The sequence below is a fragment of the Haliaeetus leucocephalus genome, unplaced genomic scaffold, assembly GCF_000737465.1.
Source record: "Haliaeetus leucocephalus isolate CR32 unplaced genomic scaffold, Haliaeetus_leucocephalus-4.0 Scaffold656, whole genome shotgun sequence".
Lineage (NCBI taxonomy): Eukaryota > Metazoa > Chordata > Aves > Accipitriformes > Accipitridae > Haliaeetus > Haliaeetus leucocephalus.
The window spans coordinates 10,365,544-10,380,357 of record NW_010973092.1 but is presented as its reverse complement, the minus strand read 5'-3'; the positions used below and the strand labels follow the sequence as shown (position 1 = coordinate 10,380,357).

Genomic DNA, 14,814 nt, shown 5'->3' with positions numbered 1-14,814 from the left:
TCCGCCTCCCCCATTTCAAGCCAGGTCCTCAGAGCACTCCTAACCCCCTAGCACAGATCCTCTCCAGGCTAAGCCCCCCATTGTACCAAACACTCAACTCCACAAAGATGATGCTTCCTGTCCCCAGTCAGTGACCTTATCAAAGCACTATCAGTTTAGTTTATCTAAACAGACATGAGCTACATTTTATGCCATTTTCCACATATCTTCATGTCAAAATACGTGTTCTCCACGTAGAACATCTCTGTGTGCTGAGATGATGCCTACAAGGCGATTTTTGCATCCTTTATTCTGCATAAATATTGGACACTATTTTCATCACTCTCCTAGCAAGATTAAAAACAAGAGCACCAAAACATTTAAAGACCTTTGTCTCCAGACCTACAATTTCAGAATTCAGCAGCGGTGGTTATCCAGCTGTCCTGCCACTAGGGAGTTACATCTCTTGATTGTTTCCTTCCCCTTCACATGTGGATATTTCTGTTTTCATACCATCATTCCCATTGACAATGGGGACGAGTCAGGCCCTTCTTATCATTGAAAATGCAGGCAGTGAAATCACTCCACCTAAACCGTTCCACCTATTCTCAGCCCCTAGTACGTCGGCTAGCTAATTACAAAGAGAACAAGAAAAACCTTTCACAGTTAATTTGAATGTCCAAGCAAGGTCTAACAGCTGGACTAAGCGATTCCCACTTGCTCACTGCAGCACAATAGACTCCCAAACATTCTTCCACACTCCCAGTTAGAAAGGTCACTTTTAAGCGTGAACTTGAACATAATCAGCGAAGTTTTGTCTTGCTGTATCTTCAGGAAGCTTAAAAATGCATCTACTGTGGGATGAATTAAAAAAAAAAAAAACAAAAAACAAAACAACAAAAAAAATCCAAAACAAACAAACCCCAAGGTACTGTTTTCTTGCGTATTGTTTTTTAGCCCATCTCATCATGATGGAATGAGTCACCTCAGGCATCACAATGGAACATTAATGCCAACTAAAGGGCACCTTTCTCCCATTTCCATCATGCATCCTGCAATTCCAGGGCAAAAAATGACAGTCAAGCCATGTATAACACAGGAGCAGCAGAAAATCAATTAACTTTAAATCGCAGCCCAAAAAAGAACTAAATACATCAGATGTGTAATTCACCTCACCTGTCAACTTCTGAAGACAAAGTTTTTTTAATCATAAGTTAATTTTTCTGCAGAACTAAGCTCTCTAGAGAATTCACAAAACCTTCCCTACATATTGATGGGGCTTAACAACTGTGCTACTGGAGCTTTTAACCCTTAACTGTGGGTAAGTAAGCCGCCAGTATCCACATGCCAGAGCAGAGGGATTACACACTGATTTGGTGAAGCTCTTGAAACAAACCAACAGCTGAGACATAGATTTAGCTGGTGACAGCTGGGAATTCAGCCAACTGCTCCTGTTATTTCCTTTTCCCAGTGAGAACCAGCTCACACAAGAAGGTAACTGAAATCAATTTCTGTTACTGCAACATTACAGTTACAACATGAAGCTCTCAAAAGTCAGTGAGTTCTAAAAGCTAGTGATTTTTCTACTTCAGATATGGCAAATTTCTTATTCCTGTCTGATGCGTGCACTTCAGTTGCTTAACCAAAAGGAGAAAAAACCAGGAACTTTCTTATTGCAGCAAAGATGGTGATATAGTCTGGCTCTAAAGCAACTCCAAGTCTGAAGGAATGTGAGTTTGCTGGCCTTCCATGCATGCTCACAATTTACTCAGGCCTTTACTTTGGAAAATGGGCTGAGCTGTGGTTTCTTGGTTATACAATGGAAGCCCTTCCCATGCCTGTCCCTTGCCCCTCTAATGTGATGGAAATTGTCATGCTAGTAAGCAGAAAATTCTGAAAAAAATCTTTCATTTACTTTTTTGTTGTAAAATACAATTTCCTGTCATTATTTATAGCAACTCTAATAATTCACGTCTAAGATCTGCACTCTCAGAATGGAAACTTGGATGTTCAACTCATTTCAAGCAGTGCTTTCATGGCCACACTGAAACTAGATTACCTTTCCTGAGATCTCTGCAACAAATTATACACATCTATGCAAAGGGATAATTTGGAAGAACAAAAGCTTAAAGGAGGCATCATACCTTTGGCCGTACTCCTAGGAAGCCACTGCAATTTGGGGCACCACATTTACAAACAGTCTTTCCATTTCCCAAACACTCCAGATTGTAGTTGAAAGTCAGCTCAGTCCCTGGCACAAAAGCAGATCAAAACCAAGCAAGTTGTAATGAATTATGGAGCAGAACATCTTACTGCTGAAGTAAAAGCACTTTTGAAATATAATAACACAAATGACTGTCACAACTATACAAGGATACCAACTATTAATTTACCCATAGACCTGTGTGGATTGAAAATTCATTGCAACCCTACACTCCTATCACATACTACAGCCAAAAAGAGCATTCAACCCCACACTGTAGCATGCTTAGTTCCATTTCTTGACCCTGTAAATTAGAGTATGAACCTCCATTTATATCATGGATGTATGTGTTTCATTATGTCAATGCTGGTGTTAAGTCTCATGACTGTCTACATGAAAACAAAAATTAAGTATCTTCCCAAGAAGCTACAAACCCTCCCCTTTCCTTAGAGAAACACTCCCACGCTTTTAACTGCAGGTACTGACAGAGTGGGGTTCCTTACCAGCTTTGATATTTACAATTGCGAAGAGCCCGACCCGAGTATCGCCATTCACACACCATTTCTGAGTCTCACAGTTTGGCTGGCAGCAATGGTTCATGAACCGAGCGTAATTGCCCTTTGGCCCAGCATCAATGATTCGATCCTGGAATTGCAAAAAATACCCAGAAAAACACATTAATAAACTGTCATTTCCTGCTCAAGCTATTGCAGCACAGGTACCAGTATACTAGGAAAGCATTAATCAGTAGTGAAAAGTATGACAATGGAGGCATCTGATGACACGTGCAAAGCACCGTGTTTGTACATGTGTTTTAACCAAGTGTAAGGGACAGGTGTCACTGTGTTGCCCGGACAATCGACAGACACCCAATCAGTTTCCACACACTGATTTCTCTGGTCATGGCTGGCAGATCATATAGCAGTACAGTCTCCTGCACAACATCATCTTCCTCTTCAAAGACACAGGCTCCTGAACAGCCAGGAAAATGCTACTGCTGCTTTCTGGGAAGTTAGCTCTCCTTGTGGTTTCAGTACTGGATAAACACTACACTAAGCACATTTCCAAGGCAGCACTTGTGGTTCCAGACTCCGACGTCTGCTCAAAAGCAAAATACCAGTTCCTGTTTCTTGTTAAGTCAATGTATAGAAGGAAAACAGGAACAGTACATAACATATGAGGTATGCTTCTGTACAACACACTACCATTTGTTAGACCGCATCGGAGAAAGCAGCTGCAACTGAGATTTGGATTTGTAATAACAGGAGATACTAACACTTGGGTTTGCCCCTGCCTTCCACCCATCAGCCAGACAAGGAGAACAAGATAGGGTCAGTGTGAATTTCTAGCAAGAAGAGGGGAGAGCTAGAAAGCAGTCACATTGTTACCCTGTCCCACGCTGGACAGCTTCTTCCCACGCCTGTTTTCACAATTTCCTTCTAATCTTTCTGAGGTTGAGTGACAAAGTGTGACAAGCAGCTAACAAAACTACTTACCTCTGAAAGCCAGGAGCTCATACCAACAACCTGGCCTCCAGGACCCACGGAGGAGTCTGTGGGTGTAACAAACTCCACCCCTGTACTTAAATCAGCAAGAACTGGGATCTGAACTTAAATGAAGGTCTCACTTCACCTGATACTTGTACATCTGAGGGCTGATGCCTTCTCTGGCACATACCAGCCCAGTTCTGGACTCTCCAGGGTTCAGCTGCTAGGAAGGAACCCAAGGTTACCAAATTCACCCTGTTATGCTGAAGCAGGATCTACTATCCTCAGACAATTGCCTTCAGACAACTGCCTTACCTCTTCTGAATAAACTCCAAAGAAGTCGGTTGAGACTTTCCTCCTAATCCTAATATCCAACCTGAAGCTTCTCTACTGCACGTTAAATCCATTCTTTCGGTCTTCTCTTCAGTGCAAATGCAGATCAGCTCATCAGCAACTCCTAGCATCTTTTTACTTGCTGGAGAATACCACTGTCATGACTTGCTTGCAATCATTTTACTTCTGTCTAGGATCCTGGCAAAAGAAATTCCTTCCACGTACCTTATCCAGTGTCAACATGTAGAAATTGGTGATGTCATGCTCCTGAGCATAGCGGATTCGGGCTCGGCACTCCTCTTCATCAATTAGCTCCCCAACATACTCATTAACAAATTCACCCTGCCAGAGAGAAAACAATAAGCTGATAAGACAAATTCCCTCCAGGATGGAGGGACATCCACCTTTGTGCTAAAACACAGTTCCTGTTTCCTTTGTGGAAACCATTTCATAAAAATCTTCCTCTGTGCTTTGCAGCCAGTTTGACCTATAATCTTCACTAGGAGCCCTGAATCGTACATCTGTTTCATACGCTCAACAAACAGCTTGAAATACATTAAATAAAGCAACAATGGCCACCAGACTATTCTTTGTGCTACAGAAGGAATTAACATTCAGGGACAGCATAAAAGTAAACCACAAGAACAGTTCATTGCTGCAAAGCTCAAAGCACTGCATAACTGCATTCCAGCTGGAAACATCCTTTTGGGAACCAACCACACCGAGCAGCATGATGCACCTAGGGCACCTGCTCCTGCAGTGAATCCATGGAGTTCCCCTGCAGTGAAGTACTGCAGAGACTGTACTTCAACACTCAGAAGGAACCCCAGCTCTGCTCCATGGGGGCTAATAGGTGCCTCCATTAAATAACCGAGTTTTGCTGTTTCCAGACTGTCTGTTGAAAGTGAAATGTAACAGGCACAGGGAATGGCAGAGAGATCCTTTAACCTGTATCACAGCAGGCAGCAAAGCCTAAACAGTATGGACTCACATTCTTCCTTCTGCTATCAAGCCCTCCCCTGTAGCATGTCGTCCCTACTTCTTTTTCAGACATTCTTCTCCTACTATGCTAATCGTCCTCTGTTTCACTTCACCCTTTTTTAGCTTTGGGGTTCTCTTTGCTTTAACATTCTTCCTTCTTCATTCAGCACAGATGTGTGTCCACAGAACTACTGTTCCCTGGATTTAAAAAAGTATATACAAGTGTTTTAGCTGGAGATAACCAGTTTCAGCAATAATAACAGCCATCTCCAAGACATTATCCTTTTGTAAGAGACAAGCCCTGGTTTCAGTTTCTGATACAAGATTCTTATGCTGGAAAAGCCTGGCTATTCAAGAATGGGGGGAAGGTATAATCACTGCTCCCTATCTGGAAATCCTCAGCATCGTCTTCAGGGCAGTGTTCTGGTGTACTCAAAGCCCATCATCCATACGAGCAGACAGACTGAGCAATCATCTTTTTCTTACCCTGTGGAACATCAACATGCAAACCATCTTCTTGGTTAGCTGAGCTAAAGCATTCTTGTCAGGACTGGAAAAGTTAAATTTATCCATTTCTTTCCTACATAGCATTCTACAGCAAGAAGTCTTCTTCAAATTATGGAAGTTGGTGATTTTGCAAATCTATTGAAACCAACACTGATTAAGAGAGAAGTGGCAAGAGAAAATTAAATGCAGAAACAGAGTACTTACCTTTCTGATGTCTGTTTTGGCTTGCAAGCCCCAGCCTCGTGCCAGCGTGCGGAAAATTTGTACCTCAGGATACTGCCGCTTGGAGAAGCACTGGTTCTGGCAGCGCTCCCCAGCAGGGCAGACCAGGGGGTGGCATTCATAGAGCAACATGCGATTGATGCATTCGGAATCCAGGCCACATGGGTTTTCATCTGTTGGTTTGCAGTTGCAACGTGGTATCTCGGACAAGTCTGCAGTGAAGATCTGAACCTTCCCCACCGGCCGGTTCACCTTGAACGCACACAAAGGATGTTAGCTCTTAAGAACAGGTTATCCCGATAGTCACTTCTACACTCAACCCTTGCCTACGAGCTGACAGGCTGCAGTGTGAGTTAGTTACAGCGAGGGGCAGAAGAACACAAGTACAAGCACATATGTACTTCTGGGCACACAATTTCAAGAGATATACAGTTAAGAGGGAAGAGCTAAGGAGGATGCAGGTCCCCCATTAGTGTCACATGGTGCAGTGTGTATTCTGTGACCCTGGAGCAGGGAGAGGCTGCCAAGTGCACCCCTCCCATCACCACTGTGCCTGCATCCAGCCCAGGTGGCCCAGCACTCTCATTGGGTGCACACCATACCTGTGACCGACACCAAACCATTTTCCGCGTGGAACAGCACCTTCTTCAGTCTCTGAGTGTCAGGTCCGTTTCCTTATATTTTCCTTACTGCCCTGTTTTTTTAATCTGTTATCTTCAAGCTTGTGTTTTTGCTCTCAGCTGTTACTATGAGAACCAGTGGACATGCCCATGCAGGACAGAGTACAGAGAGCCTACCTATGCACCAGGCCACAAGCAGTTAGCTCCCTACCCAACTGTCCTGCAGACGTAAATGAAAGAAAAACCAGACAAGGCTGGGGTTGGAAGGCCCAAAGAGGAGCTCAGAGTTAAGCCAAGGAGCTCTCCAAAAACCGCTCCAGAAGGAAGCAGAGTGCAGCAACAGGTGGAGAAGCGACTGGCATGTCTGTGGCATAAGCAGGGTCCTTTGGTTTTGGTTAAAGGCTGCGAATGCTGAAAGGCAGGCAACAGAGAGTCAGGACTTTTGAGAGAGATACTGAAGAAAAGCTCCTTGCTGTTCTTTGCCCAGGTAAGCAATACCATCAGCTCCCTTTCCTCTCCCAGAACACAAAAGGAGGGGATCATTTAGCGAAACTATTTCAGCCCCCCACTCCAATTTATTTAGTCCCACCTACTGAGCAAAGTTTCCACACTGGCAGCCTGCCCGAGTGTCGTGGTTTAACCCCAGCCAGCAACTAAGCACCTTGCAGCCGCTTGCTCACCCCAGCCAGCAACATAGCACCGTACCAGCTACTAGAAGACAGTTAACTCTATCCCAGCTGAAACTAGGACACCGAGGCTGGCCTAGCCCTGATCCTCCTCTTTTGTTTAAAAGCAAACCCTTCAGAACTCCCTGATTAATCTCTTCAACACAGTCTCCCCTTCCTCCTAGCATGGCCTCCCACCTCCAACTTTCTTCATAACTCCTCTGCTGCTTCCCATCTCTTTCTCAGACTGTTAGCTCATCATCTCATTAAGAGTGACGAGTCTCACAGGATTAGGACCGTCCACCACCAGGCAGACAGAGGTGCTCTTGCTGGGTCTGGCACCACCACCCCAAGTGACCATGGTGTCCAAGTGTGGTGCCCCTTAGCACGCATGCATGCCCACCCAGCAGGCCTGCCCTACTCCCCGAGGCACTGTTAGTACAAACCAGCTCCAAAACAGGACGACACTTGGACTAGCCACAACCCTGATGTGATGAAGGATTCCAAGCGTATTTTGCAGCAGCCTCTCATGTTGGCACTCCTTGGGATGGACCCCGAGGTGCTGAACCCCTTAGAAGGCCAGGATGGGAGCAGATGCAGCCAGCTTTGGCCATTCCACCCCAAAGCCTTCCCCAGTTCACTGTATGCTCCTGCAAACTGCTTTGCTTTCAGAAACAAACAGCTTGCACCCAGACCTCAGAAGAGCTGCCATGACTAATGGCCATGACTATTATTATTTATATTAAAGGGGTATTTCAAAGGCTCCAAACTGCTTCCAGAGTTCCTTCATGTTGTGGCTAGAGACAGGCTTAAAAATAACTATAGTGAGAAACTGTATTTCCCCCATTGAAGCTGCCTGGCCCACACTGCTGCCACAGCATTCAGTTGTGTTCTTTACACTGTACAGTAACTCAGGCAGGATATATCTGCCTGCCTAGAAATCCTAGCTAGAAAAAAAAAAAGTGCCAGCAATCAGTTAAGCTTTCACAGTCTGTCACGTAAAAAAGGGAAGGAGCAGACAGAGGCAATGAAAAAAAGAACACAGTCCCTCAGTCACAGGGTTTCTGATCAGTCTGGACCCACATCTCAAGCACATACACCCACTTGGCCCCAGCTCTCGTCTCAAGTCACCTCCATCCTGTAGGACTTCTACGGCTGCTCCAATTCAATCTCAAAATACAGCCCTAAACATGAAGAGTTCCCCAAAACTCAGCAAAAGGCCTGATATTCCAGCACACACACCTGCTTTAGTATTTCTGTTCAGTCACCAACTGATAGAGATATAAAACAATAGCAGAGATGAAACAAGATACTGTGGGTTACCATCCTCCACGCAGCTCTGCTCCACTGCACCCTGACCATCTCCTATCTTGCACCACCTGGGATGCCCACCTTGCCATCAGTAGCACACAGTACTTAAGCATATTGCATATTATTAGCACTCTCCCTTAAGTTCCCAAGGTAGAGAGACGCTCCCCTCAGAGCACACAACTGACATGGAACAGCACAGAGATGTCCAGATCTGCTCCAGTAAATCAGAGTACCTCTATTACTGATGTCTATCTTCCATACAGCTCTGCGCATATGTGAATCCTTTCTGTGGAGGATGACTGAAGATGCCAAGAGCACCAAAGTAACCTTCAAATGCAGCCAGATGCCCAAACAGTAGAAATTTTTCTATATACCTGTAAATCATCTGCACCGACAGCTCAAGACTTCTCTTCTGTACCTGTCCCCTCCCACTTGCCCTCACCTTGATATGTTTGTAGGGAGGAGGTTTCTTGTCATTCTTTTTGTCTTCCTGAAGCTGTCTCAGTTCTTTCTGTGCCTTCAACTCTTCAAATCTTACTGCAGCTTCCTGAAGAGCTAAGTGAGAGAACAGGCTGTGTTATGAGGAACTCCCTCTGCTCACACAGAGCTGTGCTGCCAGTGTCTACCCAGTGCTAACAGCTCCACAAGCAAACCTCCCTGGCTGCATACTTCAGAGGCAGACGTTCACTGGAGTGAGGTGAAGAAAAGGCTAATGCAGTAGGGCAGTTACTAGAGTTACAGTAAGGGACCTGCCCATGGGTGATGAAGCATCCAAACTGCCTGCTAGCTTTGCCTGCTTTTGGGCAGAGGTGTCAGGCAGCTGCATTCACAACAACCAACTGCATTTTTATAGACAGATACTGACCGTATTAAACACAGGGAAGCTGACAAAGCAGCTGATCACTCAGATTTAGAGCAGCTATGTCAGAGCTGGAGAAACATTCAAGATCTGCACACCCGTCTTCCCATCTGGGAGTCACACCAACGAACATTCTGAGTGCACTGGATGATAGATAAGCAGCAGCTCATTCTACAAATTTCATTTCACTTCAGCTCTAAGACATTTTTCTCTGTTACAAGAATGCCACTTCTCCAAGTGGGAATGAAGAGAAAAAGAACATGTACCTCCCTGGATGAAGACAAGTTACCTTTCTTGTATATGCCATCCACGCCCTTCCCCATCTTGTCTTTGCTGCTGACATCACCCTCCATGTAAGGGAACACACGGGCCTGGTGCGTCCACAGGTAATCCTTGGAGCCGAAGAACAGCACAGGGAATTCACCGATGTCATGTTTCATTTTCTGGATGTTGACAGGAATTGTCCTAGGATGGCAAATCTCAGCTGGCCACCACCTGCAACACAGGGAAGGGCAGATGAAACCTCTGGCTCCCCCACTTCCAACCACCTTAGAAGTATGCTACTTCATGGGGACATGGGGAAAAAGTGTGTGAGGGCGACCAGCAAGGCTGGTGGGGACACAAGAGGCTACTGGAGAAGGAAAGCACGCATTTTACCGGCTGCTACATGCATGCAAAAAAGCCAGAGGCTGCTGCACTGTACCCTGCAGAGGGACGCAGCTTCTCACCTCAATCACCACGAGCACTGCATGAAGAAGGGATGAGGACAAATCTGTTCTACCTTCACCTACCTGTAGCGCCCAACTTTCACCCAGACTACTTCCTTGTAGTGTGGCTTTTTGCCTGCCTTGCAATCATTACAATACCAGCTTCCCTCTGGCATCTCAATGTTTAGACACTCACGGTGAAATGCAGCCGGGCACGACTCACAGCATAAAAGGCTGCCCCCTGCAAAGAAAAGGAGGAGGAATATCAGAGTCACTGCGCAGAAGCCCTAGACTCCACACTTCCAGACAGACAGAGCTGACAAATGGGCATGATGCTCTTCTGCAAACCCTTTTCAAAAGCTGTGCCCCACTCATGCTGCAAAAAGAGCCCTTCTAAGGATCTGAAAAAAACCCCTAGCCTGAAGTTGGACTTAAATGGGGACGGATAGGAAGGCAATCTGTTCTCCGCAGTTCTCACCGGCACGCTCTAGACAGGCAAAGCTTCTGCCTGCTCTAATGACTTCTTGTCAGGGCATTCCTTGGTGACAGGGGACCCTGCACAGACTGTCTCACCTTCCGAGCAGACAAAGCACCAGCTGACGTTGACGTGCTCATGGTTGCGACAGCCCCTCCGTGCAGTGAAGTGATTGGGGCAGATGATGCTGTTGGAGGCGAGGACCACGGACCCAGCAGCAAGGCAGAAGTCGTTGGAGTGGTATGCAACAGGACACCGCACACAGCGCATCAAGCGACCTACCACCAGAACATGGCGGGAACACAGTGAACCTCTAAAGGAGGAAGACTTTTTGTTTCCTGCCAAAACTAGCCTCTATTTGATACCTAAGCTCAAAACGAGCAACCATAAGTGATCTTTGGAAAAGGAAACTGACCTTTAATTTTTATAGACTATCCATGACATACTCACTGGATTCCTATTAAATTATTTAATATAACAATATATATATATATAAAATTATAAATATCTTTTATATCTATTTGTACATAGCATATATAAAATTGTGTTACTTGGAAGTGAAAAACCTCCTGCATGCTGTGCAGAAACAGCTCAAGAGTTCATAGACTAGGACTGCTTCCTATCATACACAAATAATTAGTAAATCAGCTCAGACAGTAATTACACAGGAGGTGTTCCAAGTGCTTAGCTGCACATAATGAAACCAATCCGCGTAGCTTCTGAAAACATAGGCACTTGCCTCTCCACTTTATCAGATTTTACCCTGAAATTCCAGAACGGAGAATTCAGAATTGCCTACAGGCCTAATTTATCCAAGGTTTTTGAGAGCCTGTTTTCAGTTCCTCACAGGAGACTATAAAGAGGGAGAAGAGGTGGGAGGAAATGGGTAAATCTGACCACCAAAAAGCAGCAGCCAGAGGAACACAATGCAAATGTTCAGTGGGGAAGTGGTCAGCTGTGGGCTTTAGGCCTCAGTATTGTCTTCTACACCAAATACTGATATGTGGGGGGAAAAAAAGACAACTTTAACATAGACCCTGAGGATAAAAATAGAGCTTGTCTTATTGTCACTTGTCTTCAGATACCAAGGGTTTAATGGAAGGCAGCTTTAGAAGCAAATATACAATGCTATCACATGAAAGTTTTAAGTTTAGTCATGTGAGATAGTGGTCAAGGTACTGCTGCAAACAGCTCAAACAGATGTTTGCCTGAGAAGCTTAGCCCAAGGGTGTCACTACTACAAGACAAGAATTTGCATTATTAAAAAAAAGGAGAACTAGAACAGTATCATAGTTTTTACTACGCTGCTCTCTATGCCATTGCCTTGATAGCCAGTGCTGCTAAGCAGGCAGCGTCTACAGCACTGGCACAGCGAAACGCACGTAGGAGAAACATGAGAGTGTCTATACAGCTCCAGAGACTTATTCAAAAACCCAGAGAGGCGTGTGGCATCGCTGGACGTGCAGGCATCCAAGCGTCTGGACAGACAAGAACATTTTAGTTGCCATGTCTGACCATCAGGAGTGCTGATGAGCAGCAACCTCGCATACCGACACCACCTTTTCCACTCCCCTGAGAGAAGCTATTCCTCAGCAAACGCTACAGCAAGCTCTGCAGCAAGGACAGAAAATCAACATGAAGAACTAGTGGACGAGGTAACTACACAGTGGACAGGTAACAAAGGAAAAGCTTCTAACGGCATCCCCTAGAAGATATCAGTACCTTTAGATGCAGAGATGTTTGCTGGGTTAGCAGCATGACAAGTCATGCATATGTGCAGGGAGCATCGGAAGCCCTTGTTCTGCATGACTGTGGGCGGATACTTTTGTATGCATGCTTCATGGTAATACTTCCCACAGAGGGGCAGCAAGCACCGTTTTACATCTTCCCCGCAGCTCTTGCACACAAAGCAGGTATGGACTCCTGGAGAAAGAGCAACAAACACAACACCAGTCACACTGAAGAGCTAAATGAAGACCCGACACTTTCACCAGGCTGCGTATTAGCATAGCACAGCACAACTTCCCAACCTGCTGTACCAATTCCAAAGCACAGGTCTCTGCAGCAGGCTGGTTTTGCCTGCAGCTACAATAAAACTCCAGATCAAAAAAAATATTATTATAGCTGTGATTTCAGGCCAGGGAAAAAAGAAGAAAAACAAAAATCAACAACCCTACTTACAACATTCCCCCCTTTCCAGTCGGCTCCAGACTCATCCTCCCCACCAGCCCTCTCTCCCTAGTCCCATATAAGAATTTCCGCTTCTCCTTCCCACCAGATCCTGGACATTCACTTCTTCGCACCCCACATACCTGAATCAACAGTAAGACCAGTTAATTAGAAATTCATTATCAAACATCAAACCAATAATCAGAGAACTGAGAGCTAGCTAGCAGCCCTACCGCAGGCATATCACTCCAGCAAAATGAAGCACCAGGTAAGCACGCAGCAAGCACCCTGTCCTGCGCTCACAAAAGCTGCAGTACCTGTGGAACACTCATTGCAGATGAATTTGCCCTTTGGCATCTCGGACAGCCCAAGGCACTGCAGGTGGAAAGCACCACAGCACTGCGCCTCACACAGCAACAATTCTCCTGGCTTCTCACAGATCTGCAGGGAAAGAAGCACAATGTAAGCTCCGAGCAACCTCCTTCCCCAACTCATCCCAGACAGCAACAGCCTGTGTGCTGGTCAGGACTGCCAGCAGAGACCCCTGTGGAAAAATGCAAAGTTTTCCTTGTGTCAGTTAATGCAGGCGGTTTGTGCACCACCACTGCCATTTGCCATCCAGTCCTTACTACCATGCATCGGCTAAAATGAATCCTACGTTGGTCATGTCTCCCTAAGGTCTGTGAACTTTAGCAGGAAGACACAATGGCAGAGGAAAGAGCACGAAAAGCTGGTTAATTCTACAATAAGCACCCTGAGGCTACCTGGGCTTACATGGGGCACCAGCATGTCCCAGAACTTACACAAAAACACTTTACAGCGGTAAAGTTTCAAGGAGATTTCTTCAAGGACACTACCTGACACACATTCTCCTTGAGAGCTGCTCCTCCACCACGCTCTCCCTGCATTTTTTTGGACGAAGGCACTCCATGGTCGTTCTCTGACCCCTCTTCGTTACCCTCTTTGGGGCTTGCAGCGGTCCCGTGAACTGATATCTCCCCCTTTAAAAAGAAATCCAGAATTAGGGCCATCAGTAGTTCCTGTCCTGACCTGCAACCTACAAATTCAGCCATCGAGCACATAACAGGTTTGGCAGTTGGTCTGTGTTACCCACCCTGGAGAGAACATCCCCCACAGAGTTCCACAAAAAGACTTAAAAGAAAGCAAAGGAAAGGAAAGAGGTCTTAGTTTACTAGATCATTAAAAAATACACACTCAACACAATTATGTTCCTGTGCATAACTCTCTCTGAGGAAGGAGTCATGGCTGAGGAAGAAAGGTACTGCCCTGCATAGAAACAAATCAGGTAGGCTGGAATAGTCTAAAGCATCCTGCATGCTGATGTCTACTTGTACTGGAAATGCAAATGAAAAACTTCAAACAATTTTTATCGCAGCTGTCACCCAGCAAATGAGCCAGACTTTTCCCCACACTTGTCTCAGCTTGTCCTAACCCATGTAAAATACAGGCACGCAGGTACTCAAGCCTGCATTAGTATGAACTAGCCGGACAACACCAAAGTGAACAGTGCAGCAGGGCATTTACCCTACGATCCTGCCTAGGGCAGTGAGTCTTTCATAAGCATCTGTCCTGTATGAGCATCACAGTACTGACTGTAACATCTTAGGGTGATGGTAACATCTACTGGTGAAAGAGCATCCTGCCGAGAAGATGGGTTTCAAAGGATAAAGGCCCAACCGCATCCTCATGGGCCAAGTCAGGGATCCTGCCATAAGGCTTCCCAAGGTGGAAGGACACCTTCCAATGTGGCCACAGGACCTGCTCAGACACTGTCAGAGGGAAGGAGAGCAGCAGGTATCCTAGAGACACTTGTTTCTACCACAAGATACTGCTGTCCTGGAGCTGCACATGGCAGCACTGCCTTCACTTTTGTCAGGACAGGCAACTAAGAGCTAGGAAACGCCATCCTGCCAGCTTCCAGGCCTCTCAGGTAGAGTCTAAACAACACTTCAGTGGTCTCACCAGCCCCAGCTGCCACTCCAGAGCCGGTGTGCCTTAAGGGCCATTAATGCTGCACCAAAGTGATGCCTTTAGCTAAGTGCTTTGAGCAAGAACATTTTAAAGACTCTGCCATTTTTTAAATATCCCAGATCACAACAGTTAGCTGAGTGATCTCAGTATGGGGCTGCCAGTTCCTCCTTGGGTCACCAAGCCATACCCAGTACATGCCCAGATACAAACTGTACACCTGAAAGACCTTGTGAAGAATTCAAATTGCTGGCAGGAGCAGCAGCCATCACTCTCATACCTTCAAGCCTGCCTGGTGCCAGGTGTC

General features: G+C 45.8%; 1 protein-coding gene across 1 annotated transcript in view; it reads right to left on the bottom strand.

Annotated features, from left to right (window-relative positions):
* The window catches only part of NSD1 (nuclear receptor binding SET domain protein 1), a 44,563-nt gene that overhangs the window by 10,072 nt on the left and 19,677 nt on the right, over positions 1-14,814 (bottom strand). Inside the window, exons 9-19 of the mRNA XM_010579029.1 lie at positions 13,376-13,519; positions 12,836-12,959; positions 12,072-12,272; positions 10,448-10,627; positions 9,959-10,115; positions 9,457-9,662; positions 8,751-8,863; positions 5,695-5,964; positions 4,228-4,344; positions 2,686-2,827; positions 2,124-2,230 (exon numbers count right to left, since the gene is read on the bottom strand). Coding sequence (XP_010577331.1) covers positions 2,124-2,230; positions 2,686-2,827; positions 4,228-4,344; positions 5,695-5,964; positions 8,751-8,863; positions 9,457-9,662; positions 9,959-10,115; positions 10,448-10,627; positions 12,072-12,272; positions 12,836-12,959; positions 13,376-13,519 — 1,761 coding nt within the window. The remainder of the gene's footprint in view (positions 1-2,123; positions 2,231-2,685; positions 2,828-4,227; positions 4,345-5,694; positions 5,965-8,750; positions 8,864-9,456; positions 9,663-9,958; positions 10,116-10,447; positions 10,628-12,071; positions 12,273-12,835; positions 12,960-13,375; positions 13,520-14,814) is intronic.